Source organism: Ziziphus jujuba, chromosome 1, assembly GCF_031755915.1.
Source record: "Ziziphus jujuba cultivar Dongzao chromosome 1, ASM3175591v1".
Classification (NCBI taxonomy): Eukaryota; Viridiplantae; Streptophyta; class Magnoliopsida; order Rosales; family Rhamnaceae; genus Ziziphus; species Ziziphus jujuba.
This window is the reverse complement of record NC_083379.1, coordinates 44203995-44228839: the sequence shown is the minus strand read 5'-3', so window position 1 is coordinate 44228839 and position 24845 is coordinate 44203995. Positions and strand designations below refer to the sequence as shown.

The 24845-nt window shown below is 31.8% G+C and overlaps 3 protein-coding genes across 3 annotated transcripts; all 3 read right to left on the bottom strand.

Annotated features, from left to right (window-relative positions):
• Window positions 1-24: 24 nt before the first annotated feature.
• LOC107404389 (GDSL esterase/lipase APG-like) lies at window positions 25-3347 on the bottom strand. The gene is made up of 6 exons (XM_025068622.3): window positions 3201-3347; window positions 1859-2583; window positions 1377-1507; window positions 1020-1253; window positions 629-884; window positions 25-522 (listed from the first exon to the last, which is right to left on the bottom strand). Exons 2-6 carry the CDS (start codon window positions 2109-2111, stop codon window positions 326-328), a joined length of 1071 nt encoding a protein of 356 aa, XP_024924390.2. The 5' UTR covers window positions 2112-2583; window positions 3201-3347; the 3' UTR covers window positions 25-325.
• Window positions 3348-5976: 2629 nt separating this feature from the next.
• On the bottom strand, window positions 5977-11995 carry LOC107404390 (LRR receptor-like serine/threonine-protein kinase IOS1). The gene is made up of 14 exons (XM_016011338.4): window positions 11866-11995; window positions 11630-11750; window positions 10690-11233; window positions 9814-10289; window positions 8669-8804; window positions 8500-8571; window positions 8317-8388; window positions 8141-8221; window positions 7834-8000; window positions 7539-7756; window positions 7312-7438; window positions 7132-7194; window positions 6818-7016; window positions 5977-6701 (listed from the first exon to the last, which is right to left on the bottom strand). The coding sequence occupies exons 2-14, from the start codon at window positions 11718-11720 to the stop codon at window positions 6284-6286; spliced, it is 2664 nt and encodes an 887-aa protein (XP_015866824.3). The 5' UTR covers window positions 11721-11750; window positions 11866-11995; the 3' UTR covers window positions 5977-6283.
• Window positions 11996-14703: 2708 nt separating this feature from the next.
• On the bottom strand, window positions 14704-20527 carry LOC107404822 (probable LRR receptor-like serine/threonine-protein kinase At1g05700). Its single transcript, XM_016011825.3, has 14 exons — window positions 20354-20527; window positions 20080-20182; window positions 19254-19788; window positions 18432-18913; window positions 17503-17638; window positions 17331-17402; window positions 17170-17238; window positions 16988-17068; window positions 16683-16840; window positions 16050-16267; window positions 15820-15946; window positions 15641-15703; window positions 15334-15532; window positions 14704-15229 (listed from the first exon to the last, which is right to left on the bottom strand). Exons 1-14 carry the CDS (start codon window positions 20354-20356, stop codon window positions 14812-14814), a joined length of 2664 nt encoding a protein of 887 aa, XP_015867311.2. The 5' UTR covers window positions 20357-20527; the 3' UTR covers window positions 14704-14811.
• Window positions 20528-24845: the final 4318 nt, after the last annotated feature.

Sequence of the window (24845 nt, the reverse complement as noted above, 5' to 3'; positions counted from 1 at the left end):
CTTAATTAAAACTCTGTATCCCGGTTCTCACAACTTTCATTTTCATTACAAAGTTAATGCCAATCGAAAATTTCATTTTGACTTTTACATATTTGTTGCTTAAATAATAAACATCTTTCTACACAAATTATACCAAAGCATTCTGATAATTAATAAACTTAACCAGTATTTCTAAACCCTTTAATCAAAGGAAGCTCACCCATATCTTCAAACAGAACAAATTTTATGAACCACATGATTATTATGACAAGTAAATAGTAGCAAGGTCTTGGACCGTCTGACCCCCAAAAAAAAAAAAAAAAAAAACTGTATATCATCATCATCATCATCCAATGAGAGCTATGCCTTGGACAATCAGTGCATCGGCAAGAACCTGATTAGCTGCTTGAGATGGATGCACACTGTCCCAAAATACGTACTGAGTCGCATTTGGACAAGTTCCTATTGATTTGGAATTGCATAAGAATGATGTTGTCTCTACAGTCCCTGTACCACAGCAACCTCTTGTTGCTTCAGTAAATCCTACAAAATAAATTCAACGAAATATGTTTAATTATCTCATTAAATTGTTATATCAAATATTGAAACTAGAGATCTTCTTCCAATGGCAAAGTTTTGTTTTAAGTACCATATTGGGATGGAGACTTAACAACATCATAAAGAGGCTTGAAAATGTCAAAGATAACAACTCTAAGATCAGGGTATTGCTTTTGAAGACTTGTTGCAGCAGAGCTGATCCTCTTATTAAATCCTTGGGCATCGGTGTTGATCCTAGAGATGCATCCACTCTCATGAAAACCAAACAAGGTTCTTGCAGCTGGAAGGCAACCCAATGGAGGGAGTGAAGTCACCCCAATTTTCCTGCCTCCCAACCTATACCACTCCTGTTCATCAGCCAAAGAAAGCGAATCCTTCAATCAACATTCAGAGATTGACAATACTGATAGCATATTTTGACCACAACCACATTTTTTTAAACTGTCAGACCACGAAAGCAGTGACAAGTAGAAATAGTATACCTTAATAAAACTTGTGAGTGAACCAAGAAGGTAGGAGGAATACTGGTCAAACGTGTAGACTTTGTTAAGCAGAGGATTGACATAGTAGTTCTGAAGAAGGTCACTACTACCAGCACTCAATATGTATATTGCATCCTTGATAATGGATGCTGCTTTCTTAGCACCAGCTACCTTGACCAGCTTTGTCTGGTATTCCTTGAAATATTCTAGCTGCTGGGACAACGGAATTGCATGCTGCCAAAAAAGCACAATTTTTCTTTCAAAATATGAAATTTTATGGGGGAAAAAAGAAAAAAAAAAGGAAGGCTACAAACTTAATTAAAGGTTGATTATCCTAAAATAGAATAAAATCCTTACGTTCAAGATTGCCGCTTTCTCATCATAACCAGATGCAGCTGAAGCAAAGTTGGCTCCAATAAGTAGGTTTTTACCTGATGCCTGTGGACTAAGATATGCCGGCGCATAAGTCTTGAAGCCCAAAGTTTCAGCTGCATATTTAAAGAATTCCCAGATTATATTTTGTGCTCAAAAACTGGTAAATGTGATCAAACAAGCATGTATTTTTAACTAGCCAATTTAGACTTCCCTGAATCAGAAATTCTATTACCCTATGTTCAACATGGTAAAGTACTTCTCTTGCTTTATATTGCAGAAGTTATTATCTTTGACTTAGTTTGTTTTATCTTTTGAAATGCTTTAACAAATGAGGTCAGTGCCCCCTATTTGGCTCCTCATTCTACCCCCCCACCCCCCACCAAAAAAAAAAAAAAAAAAAAAAAAAAAAAACCACTTGTGAAGCTATAAAAACAGTTTGGAAAGACTGAAGCTTGTGCACTTACCCGTGATGTCAGTAGCTAGTTTACCATTGCAAAACCTCCCAGTAGGTTGATGATTGATGAAGTCCCTTCCATAAGGAGGGTAATTAGCCTTGAAAATGGTGGGAAGGTAGTCATTGTTCCCAACATCTACAGCAGAGTCACCAAAAGTAATGATGGCCGGAACTAGAGTAGTTGATTCCTGCGCATTGCCTCCATTCACAAGTGCACATACAAACACCAAAATCAAAGCTCCTCTCATATTGCAGATATCCATTTCCACTAACAACGCTGTTTGAGGCTTTGAACTTTGAATTAGACCTTATAGCGGTACTAAGATTGACCTTAGTGGTGGTGCTCTTGAAGGAGGAGTTGGGAGTTGTGGATATTAATGGGGGTTCTTAAATTAGTTTGCCAGCATTTAAAACAAAAGAAAAAAAAATAAATAAAAAAAATCTTGCATGTGGGTAAGAAAATTCTATAAATTTCAAAAATTTTGCTAGAGAAGTTCTTTTCCTTTCTACATACACCTGAAAGACTCAGAACCACAATGAAGCTGTTCTCTGTTTTTTGAATGAGAGGGGACTTGGTAGTTGAGAGTCATTAATACACAGGTGGTAGCATTATGTGCCAGAGCAAATGGGAGCTGCATGTGATGGAGTTATTTTGGTGGTTGCAGAAGTAGCTGACTTGTAGCGACTGGTGTTATATAGAACAAATATATAGTATCGGTGGACTAATTTAATAGCCTGAAATATTAGGAAAGAGTTAGAAAAACAATGTGGTGGAACAGTTATGCCCTTTGACATTAACATACATAATTTATCATCTACATTTTCTTCTCTTTTCCCTTTTCTCCAAAACTTGCTTAAAAACAAGACTATTAATATGATTCTAAGTTCTATATTTTGGGAACATAATCTTCTTTGATTACTGCTATTATTATTATTATTATTGATTACGAACAAAATGTAACTGCTTTTATTTAGTCATACTTGTTTCATGAGGGACTTCATAAAGGAGCGACGTGTGGTATATATATACCTTTTCAGAAAAAAGAAAAGAAAAAGGTAAAACTTTAAAATGTAAAAGGGGACAGAACCAAACAAAAAAAAAAAAGGTTTGTTTTTGGTAAACGAAAGATCATTCAGTTCTACGTACCCAAAAGGGGACAAAAAGAAGAAAATATACAATGCTAAAGATCTACCAAACTACATTGGAAAAACGAACTGGGCAACATGTTTAGGACCATCAAAATGTACATAATAAGATCTTATATCCAACCAACATCTTAGTATTGTCTTAGAACATGGAATATGGGAATGGAATACAATTGCAATGGATGGGATTGAGGTATCGAGCTTACAAGAGAGATGGGGTCTATGTGCCATGACGACCATTAATCCGTCGTCTTTTGTCTCCATCTCCAAATAAATGGAATGGGGAAGCTGTTCCCAATCCCACCTTCATCTACTATTTTTTCATCTGCATTTTTCTTTTGAAAATAGAGGACCACTTTCATTTCATCATTCAAAACCACTAGCACATTAGATATTTTACATGGGCTACACAAACTAGCATTACCAAAGCTACATAGTAAATAGTATTGCTAATCTCTCTCAACACCGACTCTCTTTGCCAGCAGAATTATTGTCGCTATGTTTTATATTTAAATTGGGAAACAGAGTCGATTAAATGAGACGACCAATAAAAGAAGAGAAAATAATATGAGCCACCTAAACCACTTTTACTTTCAGTGGTCCAGTGGACCTCATTTTGTTGGATCTTATCCCATTCCAAGTGCAAAACAGTAGAGATATGAGATGGTCGATCGCGTGTTGTTGTTAATGATATTGACTTAGTAGTCGTAGTAGTTGGCAGTATATGTGTATCGTTGTGTTTGTGAAATGCACGCAAGATGTTTGAGAATTTGCCCAACTGCAACCGTGTGTCTTACTCGAAAGGCAGACTCGCATTCAAGTATGATGGTGCTTGCTATGCTTGTTTTGGATGCTTTGATTTGATGGCCTTTAAAGTTGGAGACGTGAATATAACATGGTCCCACCACGTCTCCAATCTAGTCAATGCGAATGGGCCAGCGGCCCAGCAAGTGCTTGATCTCATCTCCACTTTAATTTTAGTTAATTAAATGTGCACTGCCTAATTTGTTGAAATAAAAGCTCTTAATTCCTTTTTGCCCCATGTTTTTTTTTTTTTCAAAACCCACCCTTTTAATAACTAAGAGTACAATAGTCATTTTATGTGCTTAATTTGACGTTATCCATCTCCAACACTCCTGTTGTTAAGAAACGGAATTCCTTTTAAATCTTTTTACACATTAATCTGTTATATCTAGTGCCCAAAACCTCCAATAGGGCAGCAGGCTTGGATGGCTAAACCAACATGAGCAAATATGATAGTTTGTTTGATCAATATTTTGTTGGTATTATAAAGAACTAATGTGATAATAAAATTTCTTATTATTTTGCGTGTGGTTAATATTGAAAGATTGCTTATTATTTTGCATGTGGATAATATCGACTTTGTTTCCATATACTTCTCTGCGTCAATGGGTTAATAAACTGGGAACATGCACTAATGCATTTTTCATCACCAATGAATAGTAATGGACTAATGGTCAAAGTCGATGCACATGATTTTCCTTCATGTCCTTAATTTTCTGCCTATATGCGACCCTTGATTTCTTTAAAGTCTTTGTGCCAACGTTTGATGTTTAGCGTTTTTTAGTCCAATAATTTCTAGCCTTTATTAAAAAAAAAAAAAAAAAAAATCTAAAGCCTAATTAAATCATCATCTACCATCTTTTTCCAACCCAAGTTGCCTGTTTGCACTGACCAACTGTAAAGGAAGTGGTAGCTTAAGCAAGCAAAATTAATTACACTCACAAATTAAGCACAGCCATCCAATCTCTCTTCAAATAATTTCTCTCTCAGTTCTGTCTATCAATGAACTACATATAACCCCCCTGTTGTAGCTCGGCCTCTCTAAATAAATAAAATCCCACTCACAAAAAGTCAACCGATTGTTTATTGGTGTTACTTTTTAACTTGAAAAAAAATCTTTTTTAATTATTATTTTATTTTTGAAAATGATCAATTGACGACTCAATATCTTGGTATACGGAAATATATTTTATTTTTGCATTAAATATTGTATTATTATCTACGCGTCAATTTCTGTAGCCATCGTTAAGCACCTAAGCAGTTGACTAGTATGTTGCCATCGTTTATTGACAACTGTAATGACTAAAGACGATGTTCATCATTAATTTCTCTGACAATGAAATTTCTTATTATTTTTACATGACTGATATCGCCTTTCTTGTAAAATTATGAAAATGGTGAGTATGATATATAAAATATCTGCAAATTTCAGAGTCCTCAGACAGAGAAAAGTATCCTTGAGAAAGAGACCAAACCTTCAAGAACAGGGCTACTACCATATCACGTACGTATGAGATTTTGTGATGATCAAGTATTTAAAAAAAAAAAAAAAATTTGACAAATTAAGAAGGGAAAAAAGAAGAAGAAAACCAATAAAAAGTGCACATACCCATGCACATCCACGAGCTAGCTATCTACTACATAAACATTTATTATGGATTACATGAACAACAATAGATTTAGGAGAAATTAAGGGCTTCCTGAAAAGATAAAGAAATTATATATTATCTCCAAAAAATGTATATGATGGAGGACAGAGGATGTGGTAATGTAGTGCTTTTAGCCTCAGATCCACCTAACTAGCTTGTTACTAGTTTGTTTTTGTTTTTATTTTTTAACATTTATATAATTTGTTATATTATATAAAGTGACATGAGGATGTTCCATTTTTTATGCCTCTTTGCTTGCTGGTGTAAGAAATATATAATTGCTACTCCTAAGCTCTGTTTTTACAGAGATGGCTTGTGCACACAAGCTAATGTTTGGGCGGTCATACCCATAGACATACAAGTTCACTCCAAATACGGGGGTATAAATCTTCTAAGTGTTCCATATTTGGCCCTCTCCTAAGTTGCCACAGTGTTTTTTTTTTTTTTTTTTGGGGTGTGGTTCTGTTTCTTCTTATAGATATTGGTTCTTTATTTTATTTTATTTTTTCTCGGAGAACAGAAGGAAAGATAATCAAGGTTCCACTCTGGCTATTGCCATTGGCCAATTCCTGAGCACTAGCTGAATATGCTTTCTCTATGTACAAACCTATTAGTGGACTGCGTTCATCCAGTATTTATAAGTTGGACTGGTGCTCAATTGAAATAAATGAAAGCGGTTACTGTAACCTATCTCAATCCAAACTCATACGTAATGTGAATGATTGAAATACAATCAATGAGAAAAATTAAACTATGCTACATTGCCACCATCGTGCCCAGATGATTTTACCATGTGGTCTGCTTATTGCTTAATACATTTCAAAACTAAATCCTTCCTACCTAGGTGGGGGACTCAGCTGAGTGATTGAATCCGAAGGCCGCGTTCCAATGGAGTCTTTCCAATTAATATTGTCTCTGCTCTCCATGTTCCAGGCCAGTCCTTTATCCAAACAATCCTTTAGTTCAATCACTACTTGACTCATGGTTGGTCTCTGGATGGACGTAGGAGACACACAGTTCATTGCTAACTCAACAGCCTTCCATGCTGAGCTTATATCGAAATTGCCCTGCAACCTTGGATCAACAATACTTCTTATGTCCCCATTTCCAAGTATGGCAGTGATCCAGTCACAAATGTGTATCTTCCGATTGTGAGATTCATCAATGGCAGGTCGACCTGTGATAATCTCCAACAGTACAACCCCAAAGCTATAAATGTCACTCTTCTCATTTAATCTGTTTGATACGTAGTACCTGGAAATCAGATAATCGTGTATGCAACTAATTAAAAATCCATACCTCTTGACAAACAAAAACAATTCCTTCATTTTGAAAACAGAGGTGAAATAAGAACCAAAACATTTACTTACACAGGATCAAGGTACCCTGGAGTTCCAGCAACTACTGAAGTTGAAACATGAGAACCAGTAGTACTATCAGTTGAAAATGTTTTGGATAGACCAAAATCAGATAGCTTGGCATGGAGATTTTCGTTTAGCAAGATATTTGTGGATTTCACGTCTCTGTGAACTATAGGGGGCTTACAGCCATCGTGAAGATATTCCAGTCCTATTCACCAAACACCATGAGTTTATTATAGCGGCAATTTTTCAAAAAAATGAAAAAAAGCTACATGAGGTCACAGTCTACAGAGGATATTTGAGAGAACCATCAACTTGCTAACCTTGTGCTGCGTGCAATGCAATTCGAAGTCTAACTTCCCACTTCAAGATATATGGACAGTCATCTACAAACCCATGAAAAAAGTTCAAGTCGCTGTTTTCTTTTCTTTATTTATTTATATATTTTTTAACGTCTTAGTTACTCAAAATTATTACAACTAACTGGAAACAAATTGGCTAACCCGAAAGATGTGCTTGCAAGTTTCCATTGGCCATGTACTCATAGATAAGCCCTGTGTTAGTTCCATCATTGCAGTATCCAACCAGTTTTGTTAAGTTTCTATGATGCACTCTCATTAGAAGATTTACCTGCATTTTGAAAATTAGGATTTGTGACTAATTATTATGCACACAAGATCAAGGTCATATTTTGATTTTTGTACATATTACTTGTAATTAAATTATGCACCTCAGCATGAAATTGTCGATGTCCTCGAACAGCTGATGGAGACAGCATTTTTACAGCCACCTGAGTGTCACCTAGGTGGCCGTGGTAAACTGTTCCGAATCCGCCTTTACCAATAACCCTCTCAAAGTTGTTGGTTATTTTGAGTATATAAGAGTATGTAAGCTGTAGATCCCTTGATTTCCGTGAATCAGTTTTAATGGTGGATGTTGATGGCATATCTGTTCATTATCAGCTAAACTCATCATATATTCAGAAAGAAAGAAGACATGTTCAGAGAAAGGGATGGTAGTCTTACGATGTTGTCTTTTCCTTTTAAGGCCCCACCAAATTGCTGTAACGGTTGATAAGACAACAATTATTCCCAAAACTGATGCCACTACAACAATAATAACTACATTCTTCTTCTGCATCTCCTTGTTGTGGCAAGAAACTGGTGCATTTACATCTTGATTTCCGCACACACTGCATCGATTGATTTACATATAAGTAAATTTTATCAATCCTTTTATATGGCAATGCATATATTTGATAATTTTATGAATAATAAATTACAAAGCATGTTAATTCTAATTAAGCGTTATAATTTCAATAGCCAGACACACCTTAATAAGAGCATCTTATTCTTCCACTTTTCTAAGAGTCCCGGTGGAACTGAACCTCTGAGATGGTTGTTCTGCAAGTTTCTGCATAGACATAAATATACATAAATCGCCAAATCTATAAATCATAACGTATAAGTATAAGCCATGTCTGCCCAGAACCCAAATTAAATACTTACAAGACCGTCAAGTTTGGCAACAGAGAAAGGAAGTCTGGCAATGATCCTGTAAGGTTATTGTTCGATAAATCCCTGAAAACGAATAAAATATTATATTGTTCGTTGCCCATTTTAGTCCCTTTAATCAAATTGAGCTAGATATTTCTACTTATAAAACTAGCTACCTATACCTCGCATACTTACAGAGTTTGAAGCATCTTGAGATTCGATATAGAAGGAGAAATCTCCCCGGTTAATCCACTCGAGGACAAGTTCCTGATTGTAATGTTCCATAATATTTTAATTTGGCTAAAATAAGAATAGAATTAGATGGAAAAAAAAAAACGTTTATTTGAAATATATATACACTTACAGCGATATGATTCTAGGGACTTCAGAATCGTCATACAGACAGCTGACACCTTGCCACAAGTACTCACGGGTACATGGATCTCCTTGCCAGTTTCTTTTTACTCCGTACGTCGACTTGAGTGTTGTAATTGCATCAACTAACATTTTCATACAAAAATTTATTATATTACTCTATCTTGCACAAATATACAATAAAGTTATATCAATCTCTTATTTATTTAAGTTTTTACACACACATATTTAAACATATTTTGTATTTTCAAAATACAATTTTACTATAGAGAAACCTTATTTACTTTATAAAGTAAAAATCTAATATCGAATATTATTTGAAATGGTTAGTTTTATTCTAAATGGACATGTTTATGATAGAGTGTTCATTTTGGAGCAAAATTAATTCTTATAAAATGATATTTAACTTTAAATTTTCATCTTATAAAATGAATTTGGTTTTCTTTATAACAAAATATTTCAAAATATATAAAGATATTTATACATTTTATTATTATTCAATTTTTATTTTCCAATATGTATATAAAATAATATAGCATTCTCAAATAAAATAAAAAATAATTAATATATATTTGCTCAAGTAAAATACTTAACTAATAAATAAAAAATGATATTATTTATCTTGATGAAATGGAAGTCGTACTTTTGGTTTTCCCCTTAAATATATTTATAAGGTAGTAATATTGATTTGTCCTCGTTATAAATTATATTTCATGCATTAATATCAGGAGCATCATGGCTAGGTAGATCCTAGAGAGTTATAAATTAATCAGTATCATATACATATATGTATGCCTCTGAATTAATCAATATATATATGGTAAATATATATATATATATATATATAAATATAAATATATAAGGGTAAAGCTTACTAAGTTTTTTAACTAATGTTTTTTTAACAAATAATTACAGCCGTTGAAATAGTTTAATTGAATAATAGATAAAAAAAAAATAAAAATAAAAAGTTAAAAATTTTAAATTCTTAATTGATTGTAACTTTTTATCTTCTATAAACCGTTGGATTATATTTTTTTAATGGCTATAATTATTTATCAAAAACATCTGTCAAAAACCTTAGCGCACAAGGGACGGGCTATGTGTGTGTGTGTGTGTGAAAAACCTTTGACTTACCATCATTTTGGTCAGCTTCTGATGTTAAGAATTCTTTAACCATATAAACTTCATAGGCATTAATGATGGGTGGAAGAGTTGAGTTATGAGTCGCATAGATTGAAATACGACGTCCTCCCTTCAGTCCTCGAGAGCTGAACACAGTGGTTAGTGATAAGTAACGAGGAGAATGAGGTCCAGACCAGTTCTCCACATCATCATATGAAATATTGAATTCCCTAATCTGGTTGTCTTTGAGCTTTTGGAGTTCCGCGAAGTGCATGAAGATGTAATATAATTCCGAAGAGTTGCCATTCGGTAGCCAAAAGTCCAAGGAATCTCTTTTCTTTTTGCGTGTGGCAGCAGTGCTCATGACGATAGGTGGTGGTTGGTATGAATTTCGAACATTAATATCGTTGGTCAGCGAGCTACTTAAACTAGTCCAATTACTGGGGTTATAGCTAGACCAGGAGCGATCATAAGCATCAAAGGGATACCTAATCAACAATTCAATGTTAATTAACTTCTTCGTATTAGACTATAGAGTTTTTTTATTTGACCATAGCATGTGCAGTAGTTGGTCGAAGTCAGTTAGCACTCAATCGCTAATTAAAACTTCCTTTCTCTATATATCTAATAACAACTATCAATAATAAGCTTCTTAATTAAAATAATTAATTGGTTACAGATGACCACGGGTCGGTTAGGAAGTGAAATTCTTAGAAATCACTTTAACTGATTTTTTAAGAATCACTTAATTAAATAGGCGATTTTTCAAGAAAATCACTAAAAAGTGATTTTAGATTTTCTAACCAAACATTATATGAAAAGTTTTTATCTATTTGGAAGTGATCTTAGCCTTTTCAAAATCACTCTCAAACTGGCAACGGTACGTACCTGTATCCGGTTTCAACTTTAGGGGTGCCAGTGTCGTAGCGATTGACTAAAGCCAGAGACCCCATTTGGGTTTGATAAGCAGTATTATTCAAAGGCCGTAATTCTATGGACGTAATAAATGGAGTGGACGAGTCTTCCGTTTTCACCAGACAAACATGTAAGTAGTTCTGAGAAGGAACATGTATGATCTGCATGACTATAGCCTCGGATGCGTCTGTTATACTTACTGTATCCCATAAGTTCGACCCAAGATGGACGTCGAATTTCGGTAGAGTATTTTTTCCATCATAATTCCCATACAAGAACGTCGTTCTGATCAAATATTTGGCCCCACTTGTAACATTTATTCTGTAACAGTTCCTGATTCCTTCCGGAAAGCTTCTCAGAGACCACATCTGCTGTTGGTAAGTGCCTCTGTTTTCTGGTAATAGGAAAATACTTTCACCACTGTCTGTGAACCCTGCGTCTGAAATGTAAAACAAGCCTGTTGTCTTCTCATAATAACTAGAATTACGTGGTAGGCTGCAATCTATGCTGAGGAACCCTGATCACAAACACACATGAATTTAATTGCATATATTTTGAATAATTGGACACATATTCTAAAATACATAACAATTTGATATAAATATTGATGATTATATTGAGAGAATACTAATGACTTATAAGCAACTTTGCTGCTTCTAAGGACAGCAAATTTGTATAATAATATGTATAATTAAGTTCTTTTAAGTTACTTGCAGATAATGTATGTATAAAATTTTTTTCTCATCCAGAACAAAGTGTACCAAAAAACGCCTATACACATATGGGTAGATGTGTAAATTTTTATAACACATCTATCCACATGTGAATATATAGACATTATCCGGAACAGATTCTAAATAAAAAATGATTGTTGATGAGAGAAAGTGTATGTGTATAAAAAATAAATTAATACCTCTTTGATTTTGGGCATGAGCTAAAAGAGCAAAGCCACCTGTAGCAACAAGCAATGCAAGGAAATGCTTCAACGTCCGCAACATCACCATATTAATTTCCTGTTTAATTGAAGAAGAAGGCTGATAACAACGAAGTTAGTTTTGACTTACAAATAACAGTTAATTAATTACTTAAGTGTAGCATTAGCAGCAAGAGCCAAAGCAGTTGCTCTCATATATATATTAGAAAACACACCTAGTACGTAAGCTTTTCCAAAATATAACTGAAAATTGAAGGGGAAAAAGAAAAAAATATTCCGACTGTTTTAGATATATATGGTGATTGCCATATATATATAACTGAAAATAGAGTTCAACTGGTAAAGGATGAGTGTGGTGTAATTGATAGGAAAAGGACTATCTAGCGCTTTTTATATCAGACAAAAGTGTACGGGGACCGCGTTACCACACTTTCATAGAAGATACAATAACGCGTGTTTTTTGGTTGGACTGACGCAAGCGATCGACCATTAATGTAAAGAAATGGTCAACTTTGAAAACTACGGAAATATATAATAAACTCAATTCTTCAACTCTTTAATGAAATTGGTTTTTTTAAGTAACAAACAAAACTCACGTGTATATATATATATTTATATATATATATATATATAAGAATAATAATAATAATAACTTTTATCAATTGAAATTGAAATCAAACAATTTTTAATTCGAATTGATTTTTATATTATTAATTAAAAATTTACCATCAAATGAATTTAAAAGAAAAAAACAATTTAGAATCATTCAACATGACCCAGTCAAAGCCGAAGGTTCGGCCATGGATCAATTTGATTTGATATGTCGGTTCACTTTCGGATTTCAACCCAGTCAATACTCAATAGACTTTTAAGAAAATAGTAATACCACGTGGATGTGATCCTTTCAGGTAACATTAAAATTTATTGAAATTGCTTCGTACTTTCAGGTAATACCACCTTTTTTCTCTTTTTCTTTTTTTCTTTTTTCTTTGTGGAAATAAGTGGGATCCACCTTTTGTGGAAGCCTTTTTCTTGAAAGAGTTTCTACTGCCCGACCGTGAGAAACCTATCTACAGGATTGCTTTCAGGGTTAAAGGAACACGTCTATATTTCATATTGAGTCCTTAAGGAGTTCCATATCTGAAGACAATCTAAGTTACAAAAGTGAAATTGAAGAATGGTGTTTAATTATGCATCAGGATTGGGAGTCCTCTATCTGAAAAATCTCATTAAATTACTCTAACCTCCACGGCCATGGGAAAGGGCTTCGGGTACATGTTAATATTATTGCTAGAGTTTATCATGATGCAGTTGTTCCTGTTCCTGTTAAATAAATAAATATTTGTAGATCTAGCATAATTAGTTACTTATTTATAGAATTCATTTATGTTATTAATGGAATCGATTTGTTTATTATTTTGTAGTAGGATCTTTGGTCATACACTTTCTGTAATACTCCGGTTGGTCCATTGGCTTATATATATTTTTCTATCATTATTATATTATTAAATTATTATTATTTTGATCTGCGTTAAAATTAATGGATAAATCTAACTTGTAGAAACTATAAAAGGTTTAGAGCAAGCAAACAAATACATACAATATTTTTGAGATTAGGATTTTTAGAAATCATTGAGAACGGTTCTAAAGTAATATATCCATAGATACTACTATTACATTATTTTTTATTTTACAAAATTAAAAATTTAATTTATTAATAATTATATTTAAACATTAATATTTTAGACTTAATAAAAATTATTATGTATATTTAGATATATAAATTCTAACATTCCCTCATATATTATTCCAATTAAAACATTAAAAGACCAAGTGGGTCCCGCCAGTACCAGATTCTCTCTAGCTATCTGCAGAACAAAGAAGAGAGAGAAAGAACAGGGTCACAAATTGTGATGTTTTATAGCCTCAAATACAGCAACTATTTAGCATTTATATGGCAGTGACATTTGCATGTGCACTTTTTAAACATATATATATATATATATGTGACTTTTGCATAGTGAAAGTAGAATTAGAAATTGCTAACTAACTACCAGGCTTCGGTTTTGCAGAAATAGCCATAAAAGTTCACTCCAAATACAGGGCACAATCTTCTAAACTTTACATTGGGCAAATCTCCTTTAGCTTGTCGGAGAATGGAAAAAAGGTTTTGCATACCTGACTATTTGATTAGTAGTTGAACTTGAACCTACAGGATCAAATTGTTTGCAATGAACGTCCAAGGATCCAGCCCTGGCAATTGCCATTGGCCAACTTGTGAGCGCTAGCAGAATATATGCTCTCTCTATATGTATTTCCAACCCCTTTGTGACTGCGAAATTAACCAATATTTGGATGCGCGAATGCTCATTTTCAATGTTATTTATAAATTCTTGGTTCTTAATGAATTTTTGTCTCTTTCCAAATTAAAGATGAAGCGAGGACTTTGAACCGTCTGCAAATCCATGCATTTATGTAATCAAATGATAGAAATAAATTATGCATTATGACCATATATAATTAAGTCGTTTCCTGTCCAACAAAATCCATCCCCTTCAATTTATTTTCTTTACAAATCCCGGCTCTTGCATTTTGTTAATGTGAATATTCAACAAATTGGTATCACAAAACAATAATGTAAGCTAGACTTTATAAGGTTTTAGCATTTGAAGGCACGTAGGAAATGTAGTTTAAAGATAGAGAAATGAGTATTTATGCCCCCCCCAAAAATGTATGTATATGATGGAACTGATACATGCTAGATGCTGTCTAGAACTGTTTGACAAAGAAGAGAAAATTAACCAAGCCCCAAGTTTTATACAATGACATGTGGATGTGCCATTTTTTTAAGCTTCTTTGCATGCTAGAGATGCTCTGTTTCGACAGAGAGGTGCTCTGTTTTTACACAGATAGCTTGTGTACACAAGCTATTTTTGGGTGTTAATACTGGGGAACAAATCTACTAAACTTTCCATTGGCCATCTCCTCAAATTGGCCACAGTGGTTATAATCAATCCGCATCCATAATTTGAATAATTGAAATACAGTCAACGAGAAAAATTAAATTATGCATTATGATCATCATGTCATGAGGATTTTACCATCTAGTCTGCTTAATATATTTCAGTACAAAACGAGTGCTTCATACACAGCCACAAATCCTATCTAACTGAGGGACTCAGCTGAGTGATTGGATTCAAAGGCCACGTTTCAATGGAGTCTTTCCAATCAATATCGCCACTCTCCTCTGTCGAAGCAATTCCTTTATCCAAACACTCCTTTAGTTCAATCACTACTTGACTCATGGATGGCCTTTGGGTGGATTTGGAAGAGACACAGTTGATTGCTAATTCAACAACTTTCCAGGCTGAGTTTATATCAAAATTTCCCTCTAACCTTGAATCAACAATTCTTTTAATGTCCCCATTTCTAATTATGGAAGTAATCCAATTACTGACGTGTATGCTCCGATCATGATGAGATTTAGAAATGGCAGGTCGACCTGTAATAATCTCCAATAATACTACCCCAAAGCTATAAACATCACTCTTCTCATTTAATCTGTTTGATATGTAGTACCTGCATATTAAATCATGTGGATGCAATTAAAAAAACTTAATAAAATAATTCCCTGAAAAAAAAAAAAAAAAAAAAAAAAAAAACAAACAAACAAACAAACTTACTCGGGGTCAAGGTACCCTGGAGTTCCAGCAACTACTGTGGTTGATATATGAGATTTATCAGTACTATCAGTTGAAAATGTTTTGGATAGACCGAAATCAGATAGCTTGGCCTGAAGATTTTCATTTAGCAAGATATTTGTGGATTTCACATCTCTGTGGACTATTGGAGGCTTACAACCATCATGAAGATATTCCAGTCCTATGCACCAAACACCATGAGTTTATTAGTTACAATTTCTCATAAATGAAAAAAAAAACTAGTCAGTAGTCTAGAGAGAATATTTGAAAGAATCATTAACTTGCTAACCTTGTGCAGCCTGCAATGCAATTCGAAGTCTAACTTCCCACATCAAGATTTTTGAATACTCATCTACATACCCATAAAAAAAATATATATTCAAGTCTCCGTTTTATTTATTTATTTATTTATTTTTTGGGTAAAACAAAAAATATCATTACAACCAATTGGAAAGAAAATTTGCTAACCTGAGAGACGTGCTTGCAAGTTTCCATTGGCCATGTACTCATAGATAAGCCCGGTATTAGTTCCATCATTGCAGTATCCAACCAGTTTTGTTAAGTTTCTATGATGCACTCTAGTTAGAAGATTTGCCTGCGGCATTTTGAGAATTAGCATGTGTTACTTTAATCACCATAAACACACAATGGAGGTCTTATTTTGATTTTGTTACATTACTTGTAATTAAATTACCTACCTCAGCATGAAATTGTTGATGTCCTCGAGCAGCGGATGGAGACAGCATTTTTACAGCTACCTGAGTATCACCTAGGTGGCCATGGTAAGTTGTTCCAAATCCGCCTTTACCAAGAACCTTCTCAAAGTTCTTAGTTATTGTGAGTACTTCAGAGTATGTAAATTGTTGTTTCTTTGATTCCAGTGATCCATTTTCAACGGTGGATGATAGTGCAATAACTGTTCATTATAAGCAATAACTGAACTTTGTGATCTTAGGAGAAGGGAACTAACATACCTAAGAAATTATTCTATTGGGTGATATAGTATCTCGTAACATGTAAAGAGACATAGTCACCAACATAATATCTTGGCCTATAAAGCCCAGGAGAATGGAACTAATAATATATAGGAAAACATTCTACTAGGTTACAAAGTCCATGGTATGCTTAGATGACACGGCGTCTCACAATATATTATGGAACATCGATTTTGATTTTACACCTGTTGCAACATGTTGTAAGACTTAGTCGCCCAACATAATATCCTGGTCGCCTAGGAGAATTAATGGAACCATATATATATACATATATGCTCACAAAGAAAAAAAAAAGAAAGAAGAATTGTTCAGTAGATATATGGATGGTATTCTTACGTTGCTGTCTTTTCCTTCTAAGGCCCCACCAAATTGCTGAAACGGTTAATAACACGACGAAAACTCCAACAGTTGATGCCACTATTGCAATAATAGCCATATTCTTCTGCTTGTTTTTGCAAGAGACTGGTGAAATTAGATCTTCATTTCCACACACACTGCATATATTTGATAATTTGTATGAATTATGTAGTAGTTTGGCACCCAAAAAAAAAAAAAAAATGAAGCTAAGTTGGTGGTGATTATGTTAGCGCAAAATTTGTTAACCAATTAATGGTTTATGGTTTCACGCTGGACAAGCATACCTTAATAAGAGCATATTATTATTCCACTTTTCTACGAGTCCAGCTGGAACTGAACCTATGAGAATGTTATTCTCCAGGTTTCTGCAAACATATATATACTCCCATAAATAAATCACCAAATTTATAAAAATCATAACAAATCAGGATGCACCATGTGTAAGCCCCGCACCCAGATCACTTACAAGACCGTCAAGTTTGTCAACTGAGAAAAGTCTGGCAGTGATCCAGTAAACTTATTGTTTGATAGATCCCTGAAAGAAATAAATAGCAATATTGTATTGGTTGCCACCTGATTTAGTCCCTCTAGCTCGCCTCACAGAATTACCAAAACATGCATACTTACAAAATTTGAATCATCTTGAGATTGGATACAGAAGGAGGAATCTCTCCGGTTAATCCACTTGAGGACAAGTTCCTGATTGTATGTTCGATTCTTAATTATCTTGGCTAAAATAAGAACTCAATTAGGTGAAACGAAATACATACGCTTATTTAAAACATATATATTTACTTACAACGATATAATTCTAGGAGCTTCAAAATCGTGATAGCTACAGCTTAGACCTTCCCACAAATATTCACGGGTACATGGATCTCCTTGCCAGTTTCTTTTTACTCCATATGTTGACTTCAGTATTGTAATTGCATCAACTACATTCACATACGTTGACTCGAATACTTATTACCAAAAAACAAACGTAGATGCAAACAGAAACTTTACATTTAAATTAAGTAATCTTGCACAAATATCATTACAAAACAAGTTATTAGCTGCGGCTAAAAGTTTATTTTTCATTACCATAATTTTAGCCACAATATATGTCATAACCATGCTGTGGGGACTAATTGTGGTTAAAGTTTTCAGCACCAATTTGTTTTGTCTAAAATTATTGTGGCCAAAAAGTGGTTTATGCTTTTTTTTTTTTAATTTACTATAAACATTAAAAAAATATTAATCTTCCATTACTTAATTTATAAGTTTTCTAGACATACATTTTTCAAAAATTATAAAAATCTCCGGCCTGTACGTTTGATTATCATTAAATTAAGTAATAGTATCTTTTTGTATATATTTATTTTTAAAACATTTTACAAGTATATTGGATTTACAAATTTATATACAAGGTTAATTTTTCAACTTAAATAGATTCTCTCCGTATACGAATATATAAAAAGTATGAATATATAAAAATAAATGTTATTATTTATATAATTGATCGTGATCATCAGTATATGCGATAAATTTTAATTAAAATATTTAATTTTAATTGAATGATTATCATTTAAATTATCATATAACATATAAAGGCAAATAATATTTTTCATAAAAAAATATATATCACATGCATGAAAAATTTCAAATTTTAAAACTTTTAAAAAATAATATATATATCTTGCTCAAATAAATACTCAAACATTATATGTGTGGAAAGATGTGACTTACCATCATTTTGGTCAGCTTCTGATTGTAAGAACTCTTTAACTTTATAAACCTCATAGCCATTAACGATGGGTGGAAGGGTTGAGTTACGAGTCGCAAAGATTGAAATACGACGTCCCGCCTCCAGTGCTATAGGACTGAATACAGTGGTTGTTCGTGAATAATTAGGAGAAAAAGGTCCATACCAGTCCTCTACATCGTCATAAGAAATATTAAATTCTCTGATTTGGTGGTCTTTGAGATCCTCAATTTCCGCAAAGTGGATGTATACATAATATAATTGGGAACTAGACTCGTCATTTGGGAGCCAGAAGTCCAATGAATCTTCTATATTTTTGCGCGTGGCAGCCGTGCTCATGACAATTGCTGGTGGGTGGTATGAATTGCGAACACGGATATTTCTGATCAGCGAGCTATTTGATAAACTAGTCCAATTATTGGGGTTATATGGATCCCAGAAGCGATCATAAATATCATCAGGATACCTAATCAACAATTCACTGTTAATTTAATTTCTTCATCTTAGTTAATAGACATTTTTGTATTGACTATAACATATATGTATAACAGTTTGCACTTTTATTATCAATCAATAAAATAAAATAAAGATATTATTATTTATCACCGATGTTAATGAATTTGTTTTTATTTATTTTTTTATTTTATATTAAAAATTTAAGAAAGGAAAGTGAAGCTAATCAAATTGCAAGATAACATATAGGTGCCATTGATGCTCTATCATATTGATGGTGATCACAAATAGCATTATTTCATAATAAAATAGCTACATTAATAAGCTGGTTGATCAAACATTCGGGTACCTACCTGTATGCCTTCTCAACTGTACCCGTATCGAAGCGGTTGACTAGTGCGATAGACCCCATTTGAGTTTGATAAGCAGTATTATTCATAGGCCTCAATTCTATTGCGGAAATAATTGGAGAAGAAAAGCCCGTTTTCACGAGACAAAGATGGATGTAGTTTTGGGGAGGTACATGTATTATCTCCTTCACTACACTAAAGCTTGCGTTGGTTACATTTACCGTATCCCACAAGTTTGCTCCAAGATGGATGTCGAATATGGGCAGAGTATTTTTACCATCATAATTCCGGTACAAGAAGGAGGCTCTGATCAAATATTTGACCCCACTTGTAACGTTTATTCTGTAACAGTTCCTGATTCCTTCCGGAAATCTTCTGAGAGACCACATCTGCTGTTGGTAATTGCCTCTGTTATCTGGCAATAGGAAAACACTTTCGCCGCCGTCTGTGAACTCCGCATCTGAAATGTAAAACAAGCCTGTTGTCTTCTCAACGTAACTAGAATTTTTTGGTAGGCCGCAATCTATGCTGATGAACCCTGGATCACAAACACACATGAATATATATATATAATCAATTAATTCATCAGAGAGATCAATCCATATAACTAATTAAGATTTTGCGCATACACATACACACACACATATATATATTGATTAATAATTAAACACATAACAATTGATATAATTAATAAATATTGATTTTGCTTCAATATATATATATATATATATTAGCGAGTGAGAATATGAATTAGCTACTAATAGCCACTTTGCTGATTCTAATTAAGGACATCTAATTTGTATATAATAAACTATATATTAATTAATACCTGCTTGATCTTGGGCATAAGCTACAAGAGCAAAACCGCCGGTCGCAACAAGCAATGCAAGGTGGAAATGCTTCAACGTCCCCAACATCATCATCATAATTTCCTGTTTTGTAATTGGCGAAGAAGGCTGAGGGTTATTTATAATTAATCATGCCTATATACTCACTAATTAATATTTTCGATTAATAACTATATGTTATGCGATACATACATAGGATGAAGTTAGTTTTGACTTGAAAATGCTAGCTAAATTAATTAATAAGAGCAGGCTTACCATTACCAGCAAAAGCAAAGAGCACTTGCTCTTAACTAGAAAGACCTAGCCAGTACGTAGTTACGACTGAAATTTGAAAGGGAAAGAAGAAAATATTCCGACTGTTTTAGATATAGATAATATTGGAGGTTACCATATATAATATCGATTACCAAAAAAACACAAATAAAAATTGACATCTATACCAGAGATAGACAATTCAAAAGGTTTAGTGCCTGCGCTTCTTATATTATGTGAGACAACGCCGTAACGTGCAGCGTTACGGATACTTTACTAGAAGATTCAACAATTCTGTGTTTTTGGTTTGAATTGACAAATTAATGCTACCTACTCTAAAAGAAAGAATAAGTCAATTTAGAAAAAAACAACCTAAGTGAACATAAACATAGAAAAATTAGGGATCTGTTTGGTCATGTTTTTTATTTTTTGTTTTGAAAATATTATTTTCAAAATATAGAAAAAAATAATTTTATAGTATTTTATGAAAATAATAAGTGTTTGACCAATTGTGTTTGAAAATAATTTTCAAAAATCAAAAACATACTTTTAGAGATGGTGTACGCGATTTCGGATTGTGCGGAGTAAATTGTTATTATTTTTCCTCTATCAACGTTCAAGTGTCAGATATAATGAACCAATATACTTATAATTTTTTTGAAAACCATAAAAAATATATATATTTTTTATTTTTATTTTTTTCTATTTATTTTTCAAAAATAGTTTTTGAAAACTGATAGCCAAATAATACATTTTTGTTTTGAGAATAATTTTTTATTTTTAAAAATAAAAAATAATTTTTAAAACAGATAGCCAAACAAAGATTCTAGTCGACCTTCCTCTATAAAGTTCTTCCATTCAAATTTTGACAAGTATTAAAAAATTTAATTGAATAAGATTTTAAATAGCAAAATCAATCAAATCAAAATAAAAAAATAATAATTGTATTGAGAAAAAAATATTAAACTGGGAAAAAATTATTTTTAAGTGTTAAATATTAAAAAAATTAAAAATTTAATTGGAGAAAAATTAAATAGAGAAATTTTTACTTGGAAAAATGAGGAAAAAAAAAATTCCACACATTTAATGGGGGAAAAAAATTTTAGCGAAAGGAATTTTTTAAGTGGAAAAATGGGGAAAAAAAGGATTTAAAATCCTAGTCAGCTAATTTTTGCCAATTGTTGAAATTTGAATAACGAGACTTTGTAGAGAACGTTGGTTCAGGGATCATTTGAGTTTTGGCTATATAAACCCATGATATGAAGGTTATAGGTTTGAAATTTGAGAGCAGAGGAATAGAGAAATATTGTAAATAATTACACAAATAAAAAAACTACATACATATAAATATAATTATATTCTATGATATTAATATCTGTATTTTTTTAAACATATGAAAGTTTTGAAAAGATGAGAGTTTGCAAAAATTGTCATCTTTAATTTATTTTTTAAATCATTTTCATATAACTATATTGACGATAATTTTTTTAAAAATTATAATTTTACAAAAGTTTGCACATTAAAAAAATATGAATGTCCAAATCATAAAATGATTTTATAAATATAATAATAGTTTTCATTAACTTTATCTAGCGTATTCCAAATTAAGTACCAAAAAAATGTATTAGAAATTAAACTTTTTGATTCAAATTTACTTTGGGATAATTAAGTAAAAATTATAATAACAAAATATTACGTGAAAATTGTTATAATTAAAGAAGAAAAACGACTTATAGTCAACGTGACTGGTCCACCTGACCCTGTCAACACCGAAGGTTCGGCTAAAAATTAATTTAATAAATTTGATATGTCGGTTCGGTTACGGATTTGTACCCAGCGATGCTCACTGGATTTTTTTCTTTCTTTCTTCTTTTCTTTTTTCTTTCCTTTTTTTTTTTTTCCCCCAAAGTATACTCACTGGATTTTTAAGAAAATATTACATCGTTATTACCAAAAAATATATATATATATATATATATATATATATATATTTATATTATCATTTCGTGCGTGGATGCAACCAAATTTCTTTTCCTTCCCAACAAACCAAAAAAAAAAAAAAAAAAAAATCATTTTTAGTCTTTCTCTTTTTTTTTTTACAACATTATAAATTATCCAAAATTTCTGTATTCTCATCATTAAAATGTTTAACTATTAAATTATCCTCTTCGTATTAGTCTCTCTCTTTTTATCCCGTTCACTCTCACTTATAATTTAATTACAAATCTAAACAAAGTTCAACTGCCATTTATTTTCTTTTATTTTCTTGTGTTTTTTGCGCAAACGACTACCATTTACTTGCTTTACTTTACTTTTTACGTTAATTATATAATCTTGAAAATATTAAGTATGCTCTTTTGTTAATAATTTTTGTAGAACAACAATTTTTTTTATCATTTATAACAAATTTTCTCATTTTATTATTTTAAGTTTATGATTTTCTAAATGTAAATCTTATCAATTAGACCAATTTAAATTTTATTAATTCATTAACCATTAATTGACTTTTTTTTTTTCAGCAAAACCATTAATTAACTCGTTGCTATATCAATTTTTACCAAAAAGTTGACAAACAAATTGATATACCAAAAAAGTCATCAATTTGATAGTTTGTGTAACATATAAACAAAACAATATTATTATTATAATATTTAATCAGAAAATATGTTTTACTTACAAATAAAGTGGGAAAAGTGGAGAACCTCTTTTTTTTTTTTTTTTTTTTCTGAAACGATATTTTTGGAGAGTTAAAAGAGCATTTCAGTGGATTAATAAGAATAAGCAGAGACGTGCACAGGCGGACCCGAATAAGCAGAGACGAGCACAGGCGGACCCACATGGGTCCCAGGGGCCACGTGCTCCCTCGATCTTTTTTTTTTTTTTTTTTTTTTTTTTTTTTTTTCTTGTTTTATATTTTTAGTAATTTGATTTTTCAGTTTACAATTTTGTTTACAATTTTATCCCCAAAAGTATAATGGTGCGCCCCCATCTCTTCCCCTACTGGTCTTTTGGCATTTTTGTTCTTTTTGTTTTACATCTACTTTGGTTTTAATTTATTTCCCAACTATCTAATATTATTTTTATTTATTTATCATTTATTTATGATAAAATTTATTATAATTATAATATTCATCTATGATATTTTAGCAATATAATATTTATTTAATTAATTTCTTTAATATAATCTTTATCTGCAAACTAAAATTATTTAATACAATTAGTTAATTACAAAACTAAATGTAGTTTAAATAAAAATTATTTATTTATATTATTTTTGTTTTAATTAGAGAGAATTTAAAGCTGAAATAATTTTTCATACTTTTAATTGCATTTATTTATAATGAAACTTTTTTAAAAAATTCATAAAATAAAATTTTTTCTTTCCTATTGAACCAAGGAGTATATTTATTTTTTCAATAAAAAAATTGTACATTTTTATATATTTGTTTAGTCTGCTTTTTCTCGGACCACAAATAAATAAATAAATAAAGTTTCATCATATAATGGTACCCTTCCAAAAAAAAAAAAAAAAAAATTGGGTTAGCCATTGAAGACAAGACTCATTATTAACAAATAAATCGGGTCTCCTCAAAAATCGAATATAATGCATTTGGAAGGTCGATATATAACATTCAACATCAAAAATATAACATTCAGTTTTTAAAAAAATCTTACGAACAATTTTATTTAAAAATTTTATCAAGTTAATGTATCAAAAATAACGTTTATTTTCAGAAATTCTATTAGATTTTGTAATCCAGCAAAATAATTTTTGTTAAGAATATAATTTTTTTAAAAAAATAATACATTATTATCCATTTTTATTTTTTAAAAAATAAAATAGATATAAATATTATTAATTAATTCGAATTTAAACCATTAGAAGTTATAGATTTCAAAACCTTCCAACTTCTGAATATTGACACAATAAATTAATTTATTTCGACATAAACATAAAGAAATCGATACAAAAATAAATAAAATCGAAAAGAGATATATTAGCAAATTAGAAACCAAAAGATACGATGATAAGAATTAAAGTTTTTTTTTTATTTTTTTATTCTTGGTCTCCTAGTAATCGAATTTGTTTAGTCCATCCTTTTATTTTATTACCGTTATTTTTTAAATTTTCATTACCATTCATCTTTTGAATTTTCTATACGTTAACTAATTATTGTTTTGCTTTGAAAAAAAAAAAGCAATTATTTGTTTTTTTCTTTGAATTTCTATACGTTAAAAAATAATTAATAAACACATAATATATAGATATTCTCAGCTTCCAAAATGAAAAAATAAAATAAAGGGATTCAAAAGAATTGGAAGAACTCTAACGGTCACTTCAATGGGGGACCGAGTTTCCTTCTTTAGAGGCATAGTTAGGGTTTAATTTTCGGCCGAGAAGAGATGGAAATTGCAGAGACAGAGATCTTCAAAAGAAACTGGCTTCTCAAAATCCGTCACCCTTTCGGCCTTTCATTACATCCGCCGAGGTCTA